This window comes from Strongylocentrotus purpuratus, unplaced genomic scaffold (assembly GCF_000002235.5).
Source record: "Strongylocentrotus purpuratus isolate Spur 01 unplaced genomic scaffold, Spur_5.0 spur5_scaffold_5, whole genome shotgun sequence".
Lineage (NCBI taxonomy): Eukaryota > Metazoa > Echinodermata > Echinoidea > Camarodonta > Strongylocentrotidae > Strongylocentrotus > Strongylocentrotus purpuratus.
Genome location: NW_022145611.1, coordinates 39,599,579 through 39,607,388, shown reverse-complemented (window position 1 = coordinate 39,607,388; position 7,810 = coordinate 39,599,579). Strand labels below are relative to the sequence as shown.

General features: G+C 37.7%; 1 protein-coding gene across 1 annotated transcript; it reads right to left on the bottom strand.

Moving 5' to 3' along the window:
* Positions 1 to 811: 811 nt before the first annotated feature.
* Positions 812 to 2,850, bottom strand: LOC105436925 (citrate synthase-lysine N-methyltransferase CSKMT, mitochondrial-like). The gene is made up of 2 exons (XM_011662984.2): positions 2,718 to 2,850; positions 812 to 2,103 (listed from the first exon to the last, which is right to left on the bottom strand). The coding sequence occupies exons 1-2, from the start codon at positions 2,794 to 2,796 to the stop codon at positions 1,412 to 1,414; spliced, it is 771 nt and encodes a 256-aa protein (XP_011661286.1). The 5' UTR covers positions 2,797 to 2,850; the 3' UTR covers positions 812 to 1,411.
* Positions 2,851 to 7,810: the final 4,960 nt, after the last annotated feature.

The window sequence follows — 7,810 nt, the reverse complement described above, 5'->3', positions numbered from 1 at the left end:
GATAGGTCAAGAGATGGCGGTCTTACAAAAAACTCAGACAGGGGCAGCTCAAACTCAACTCGGAGCAGGTGCACTAAGGGGTGCAAATGCATATCCATAACATATAACATAAAAACAAGTTGCACTGCTCTGCTCTAGGGTGGATTCCTATCAGTCTTGTACACAGATTGCAAGAAATACAATAAATTAAAGCTTAATTCTAAGACATGAAAATAATATATACATGAATTCTCAAGATATTTCCATCACATCAAGTTCATTTTAAAACCTGAAAGATACACAATCAATACATGCATAGATCTTGTCTTTGGGCGTTAGCTTGTGCCAACTCATAAATGACAACTTTTGTACTAAAAGTAATATTCATATTGTCTAAATCGTCAAATAATATCTTGTTAAGTAAAATAGTGGTCCAGCAAAATTTTCAAAAGTCTTCAATATGATTGATAAAGCATATCAATATCCTGTTTGATAATTTTGTATGTTATCACAACTTGGTGATGATATTCATTATGACACAATAGTATATCACCATCGCTATCTATTATTCTTCAATCAGTTTTCTCATCACCATCATCATCAACATCACTATTGCCGTCATCATCATCATTATCTTCATCAACATAATCAGCATCATCATCATCATCTATTTTCCCCATGACAACTTGTCACGTGACTACCAGAAGAGCATAATTGCATCGTACCATTCTGCTAAATGCAGATGTTCACTATTGTGTTAAAAAGGTCTTTAGCAGTATGAGTGCAGGTAATATATATAATATGTGCTTCTTTGATACAGAACTAATACAAATTAGGTAGGTACCTTCCATTTTCACTTTATTAGTCATCCAAGTAAAAAAAAAAACTGTGTCCTGTTTTAAAATGGTACAACTGGTATCAAAACCTTAAAAGCAATAACCAGAAAGTTGATGGCATGGCATGGCATGCATGCATGCATGCTACATCTTTCTGCCACTTACACAAAGAACCATCCCTTGGACTACTAATCACAACTACCTAGCCCACTAATTTAATTACCCATAAGGTAGTTGTTTGAGGGGACCATTTGTTTCCTGGGGGGGGGGGGGCACGTATATCCGAGTCATTGTTGAGAGTTCTATTCAATTCACTTCATTCAATTCAATTCCTTCTTTGTATAATTCTGTAAAATACATTGAATAAAAAACAAGCAATTACATTTAAATAAATGTTTAAAGATGACATCAACATATAAAAATGATGACAGAACTAAATTGGTTGGAAAAAAAACAGCAATAAGTATTTGTCAAGTTAGCTTCCCTGATAAAAAAGGATATGGTAGGATGGCTGGAAACAAACATCAAGAAAAGTATTTTGGTTCAGATTTTAAGATCAATAAGTCAACCTACCATTAAATCTTTGTGCCAGATTGTCACATCTTACCGTACTGAACTGTATACACAAAATATTCTAGGGCATCATTGTGAGATATATTTTTAAAAGAAACTGATATATGTTTGGGTTCTCTTTGCCATACATGACTTTTCATTCGTTCAAGGAGATCTAGTCTCAATTCAGGTGCTTCATCAGAGAATTGTAGAAACATACCACCAGGTCTCAGCACTCTGATAGCTTCTAATAAGAATTGGTCTGATTTTGGTCTCGTGTTCTCACTCTTCAGCAGAGCATCCATAGTTCCTTTCTCAAACACTAAATCAAAGGAATTCTCTGAAAATGGAAGATGACATACATCGGCTGCAACATACGCAAGATGGCCAGCTACTGATCCGTGAAACCTGGCATTACTTTTCACATTCTTTTGGTTGTGTTCTAGGGCAGCTGTAGAAAAATCCACACAAGTAATGCAGCATGAGCTTTGATGATCCTGTATCAGTTCCATGGAAAGCTCTGATGTACCACAACCAAGCTCAGCTATACGTATCAAGTTGAAGTCATTGCCTGGTAAATTTTCAGCAACATTTGCAAATGCAGATTGAAAGACATCCTTTGTTTCGGAGTAAGGAAAGAACCATTCGAAACAGTTGGAATCTCCAAGGTCTCTTGGCCTTCGTGAACGGTAGAATGCATCCCAATAAGACTTCATCCCCATGTCGCTTGCTTGACCTTCAATTTAAAAAAAGATGAAATATGCTTATGTTTTTTTTGAAAAAATATATTATTTAATTTTTCACATTTTAATCAATCCCGAAATAGTCTAGCCTCTAGGTTTATAGATCTATATTGTTATTGGGGATAACAAATTTTTAGTGGCTACTTGGAGGATAGACCAAAAAACAAGTATATTTCATTGAGGGAAATGTTCCGCTGAGACTACCTCTGACTTCATTAAATCCCTCTTCTACAAGTACAAGTAGCACATGGAGGAGATCATCAATGACAAAAGACAAAATATTTTTGTTGTTAAATCCTTAATTAAAATCATAATAGTCTAGTCTAATAAACAACACCAATTGTTTAAAATCAATGCTAAGTAATAGCCACCAGGTTGTCACACTAAGAAATAAAACACATGTATCTTGAGCAGTAACTCAAAAAAAAAGGGGGGGAATCATTTTAACCCCCCCCCCCCCTTCCCACAAAGGAATAAACACTGCTGCTGATGGTATCGCATTGACGTACACACAAAACAAGGTATGGGACTACACATAGGACAATAGCTGATAGTCTTTGGAGAAATACTGCATAGACTGATGTCGTCACTAAAAACAATATCTTACCACTTTTAGCACGTTGTTTATGTATCCTTGCTGATGACTTGCATGCCTGAAGAATGTGTTTAAGCCTTAGACACTGCATAATATGACATTGATATCTTTATTCTCGAAAATGGAAAGATTTGAAGCGTAACCTTTCTCCCAGTCTGAACAGGTTATTAAAAAATATATGAATTTGTCAATATATTGAAGATGATTGATTTCTAGGATTTGAATGAAATTTAAATGTACAGTGCAAAATATATTTATATCCTATTATAAATAATGAAATAATAAAGGATTACATGCAGAAATAAGTACAAATGTTTCTTCAATAAGTAAGAGATGTGTGCCTAGCTATAGGCTATCACGGATAATCGTCTGCTGCAAGTTTTTGTCCGTTTTTGTCGGGTTGCAATCGAGAAGGCCTCCTTGCTTTGTACATTGTATTTTATTATTATGCTCTAAAACACTACACAAAGGATAGAGGTTGAAAGAAAATATCAAATTGACTTCGATATTATGGAAGAATGTTTGAATTTTATTTGTTTTCAGTAACTTGATGTTATGATACAATGCCATTATGATCATGAACGAGATGCAATATCATCGTTTGGCATGTGATCGAGGCAGGGATGTGGAGGGGTGCTCGCTAGTCTATGGGTTGGGACTTCTCCATGATTGTGTCTGCAAGAATCTTCAAATCTGAAGCAGGCAGATTAAAGTTATTAAAGTTTTGAAGAAGGAGAAGAAGATTTTTAAAATCAAATCAGGTGAATTTCAATAAACTACTACATTGCTTACAGAAACTATGTTCGGATAATAATAGGCCTTATTCCATTTCAAGAGCTGACTACGCACACCCACACATTTCCGGCTCGATTTAATGTTTTTAAGGCTTCGTGATCATGTTATTATTACTCCTCAAATACATATAATGATGCAGTAGGCCTAACCGACATTAATTGTCACCATAAAAAGTGTCAAATTTATTGCTCGCACTTTTGACTCACACTCTCACTCGCAAAATGTTAGAAACTAGAAAGTACTGTTGATATCCCTGCAAGATGAATAGGAAGAAGAAGTAGACGAAGAAGAAGAAGAAGTAGAAGAAGAAGACGGTGATGATGATGATGGTGGTGACGATGACGATGATGATGATGATGATGATGATGATGATTATGATGAAGACGAAGGAGGAGATCGAAGCAGAAGAAGAAGCAGAAGAAAAAGAAGAAGAGAGGCACTGTCGGATACTACTATAAAACTCCATGCATACAACAGAAAAATCAACATTTCTCTGAAATCCCGAATTAATTATCGGATATTATAGCTGCATTCATCGATGCGCATGAGCATAATGTCTGGTCCGCAGACTGTAATCGTTTTAGCAGTTACAGTTTCAATCTTCTTCTATTTCACAGTACAAGTTTAGGAGACTGGAGACGATATCTCAGCGCTCTTAAAAAACTTGAGGATAAATTAATATTATACACATAAAATACATATTTCATTTAGTGTCTATATGAGTTGGTCGTTTAATTATACACTGAATTCCAATCAAGACATGTGGAGACCTTTCATAGCGAGAAATTTACGACTGATGGGTTTGGTTTCGGGCCGAGTTTTGCATTATGATAAAGGCCTTTGTGCATTGTTCTTCATAAACAATCTTTTTTCAAAGATTTGCATTCAAGAAGTGGGGCATCAGTAGTTTAGTCAGTACCCCCACTCCCCTCCTCCGGCTCTAAGTTGTACAAATATCTATCTTGACAGGTTGGGGTTTTTTTTTCTTCATTTTTCTCTCCTTTTCATTGCAATCCTAGATTATGTAAATAAAATGGCATATTTCTCATTTCGGAATATGATGTGTGAATTTGTTTCGGATCAGAGAAAAATTATCAAACTTTTCTGATTCTAAAAAAAAAAATCAATTGATATTATTATAATATAGAAGCACAGGCAGCAAGTCACTCTACATTTCGTATAAGCTATAAAGTGGCACGTGTCTCAGAACTACAAAAAGCAAGCACAACAAAAAAGGATCTACAGTTCTCTTTTAGTTTTTTTAATTTGATTTTTAGACGGCATGATGTTATAGGATCTGTGAAAATCCCATGACAATCCCCATTTCCCGCACCACACTGGCTTCACGTTTAGATATGCTGGGTTCATTGACTTCCATAGTCAGACAATTATTTTCATCCATTTTATTAGTCTCTGTTTTTTGTTCCAGTGAGAGGAGATGGCGACAATGTTTGTCGCAATTACACTGAAAATGACAAAATAGTCCTTAATGACTTCGGCACTTCAGGATGCTGCAATGCGGCAAAGTCCTTAATTCGCTGTTAATGACCGTTCCGCTTTTGAGTGACCGTTATGCAAGAGTGAGCCGGTATCATACTGGGACTAGCGGTCACTTTCCCATTTTGTCACGTTTTCGGCCAGTCATAATTACGTGTTATTATAGCTTCAACAGAGCGAGGTTAACATGAAATTTGTGATAGAGGCGACATGTTATAACGACTCAACAGCTGCAGCCTAGGAGAAAAAAACAAAATATCATCACGGTTAGGTACCAGTACAACACATCATCCTTGTGGACCTTGAAAAGGTGCTTAGGTATTATAAAAGCGCTGTTTTGTTTAGAAAGGTGTAAGAAATTGTAATGATCAATGATACAAACATATTTTACATTAACCCTTAAAATAAAGGTATAATGATAATGATAGGCCCCTACGTTTAAAAAAGGAATGATGCTGATGATGATAAACAATACTCGGCCTACCGTGCATGCGTTTCAACAAGGAGTACCCATTACAACAAAAAAATGGGGGGGGGGGGGGGGGGAGGTTCCCCTGGATCCGCTAGTGAATACACTGGGTAAGTTTCTATGGTTATAATACACCACTGATAATCAGTGAAAGCCACTGCCTTGAAAAAATGTCAAAATTACACTCATAGTTCACTTCCTTGTAAAACAGAAAAGGTAGATTGTTTTAAAAATGGGTTTGTCAACCGAGCAAAATGATCCCATGAGCAAAATGATCCCATGATCACGGATCCGTGGGGCAAAAGGGACGAGGACCCCATTCAAACAAAGATATAAAAAACGACCCTTAACCTTAAGAAATTAAAACACCCCTTTCCGATCGGGAAGGCTGGCCAGGATTCATCTGTTTTTTAAATTGTGGACCCCCCCCCCGGCCTATAAACAAGACTGATGATCCCCAGTGCCCCTCTCCAACTGACTAAAAATCCTTGCTATTTCTCTGAAAGAAGCAAGCATGACACGGCTTGGGCTTGAGTTGCGACTGTGCTTCTTGTTAGGTTTATAGGTATAGGATTAAGATTATGGGTAGCGAAAATGTGTTCTGATTAGTGACATATTTTGTACAGGTTATGAAGCGACACCCGACGATTCCCACCCCGCCCGCACCACCCAAAAAAAGAATTGTCACCCACCTCAATAATTTAGGGTTTATGGGGATAGTTGGAGTCCCCCTCCCCAACACCCTGAAGCCACTGCACATAGTTCGAGAAGATTATCGAAAGTATTCCTTATTAGGAGATCGAAGGAGAGGGGTAGGGGGCCGGGGACCGTCATACCAATAGACCTTGACACACACTCACATCATTGACCGATTCGTTACGGCCAGTGATCAAAAAACTCCGAGTGACTTAAGAACCAATTAAAATTTGACATCATAACCGCGGTTCAATATTACACAACTTATGATTAATGGCATAAAAGCAGAGAGAATGTTATTTCTAAGCACCTGTTATGATTGTTAATTATGATAATGATAATAATCTTATCGTACTTTGTATAGGCCTACTTTACCTGAAATGTAATACACCATGTAATTTCATAATAATAATATTTAATTTTTATATAGCGCTTAATACAAATGTCTCTAAGCGCTTTACAAATATACTATTACCCCGTTCATTGGATTCAGTGCTTGCCCGCACACACTGTGTGCACAATCTCCACTCCCTGCGGAGCATTCCAGCCAGGTGTCGGACGCTCAAAAACTGTTTGACCAACAATGACGGTCGCATCGATCCTACTGGGTACCCATTTGACACCCGAGTGGAGAGTAGCAAGTGCAGGTTAATATCTTGCCAAAGGATATTAGTGCATTACAAAACGATTACTTTGTAAGATAAAAATGCTTCCATAAAGCAGGAAGCATATCTTCCTGCATAAAGCACGACAGAAACGTCATGAAAAAAATGTGTATTCACGATATAGGAGGGGGCGGGCCTTTCCCGGGGCCAGCACTCAAGCCTTCAAGTTGTTTGAAGGCTCAGAAGAAGAAAAAAAATCCATTCTCTTTGTGATGACAGGCTGCCGAGACCCATCCCCATCACTTTCTGGATAGGCCTATATAGATCCATGTATATTCTGTTAAAGGAGCCAATATACACAATATATGCTAAGGCCATCGAACCATTAATTTAAACCAAAAGTAGACGCCTGCCCCTACCACCTTGAATAACAATCCACTACCTATATCATGGTTGTAATGTCTGTCCATGCACGTTGTGATTCTATGTGGGATACCATAAGGGGCCAATACACCCCCCCCCCCAAGTACTCAGTAAAATACCCCCCCCCCCCCCCCAAAAAAAAAAAAAAAAAAAAAAAGGCTTCTCAGCGTTTGTCATTATTATCTCCGGGCAGAGCTTTAACATTTTGGTCAGATATTAAAAATTTGTATACTTCAATCAAACTGATTAGTCAAAAATATTGCAGGAATTGATTGCATTTTTTTAGATTCAGTTTCTGTGTCAACACATGCCTATCTCATCTCCCTGGTACCCCAAAATCAGAAATCCAAAGCCCGCTTATGGGGTACTTCTTGATTCGGTTGACTGTCTGTCAGGGGCGTCGCTAGACCTTTTTCAGTGGGGGGGGGGGGGGGTGTAGAGGCCAACGATTACCGACAAAAGTAGCCACCAATTACCGACAAAATTAAATTTCCAATATCTACAAAGTCAACCCTATAAACCTGGGGCCGAAGGCTAAATTGTTTTTCCTATGGACTATCTATAGTACTTGCATATGCGCAAAATGGTCATTTTCCTCGACGAATTATTTCTTAAATTTA

Bases quoted from the DNA above. Each gene is read 5' to 3' on its own strand.
- LOC105436925 (XM_011662984.2), bottom strand. From the start codon at position 2,796: ATGCAGTGTCTAAGGCTTAAACACATTCTTCAGGCATGCAAGTCATCA. The intron at 2,104-2,717 runs GTAAGATATTGT...TTTAAATTGAAG, and splicing joins TAAACAACGTGCTAAAAGTG to GTCAAGCAAGCGACATGGGG.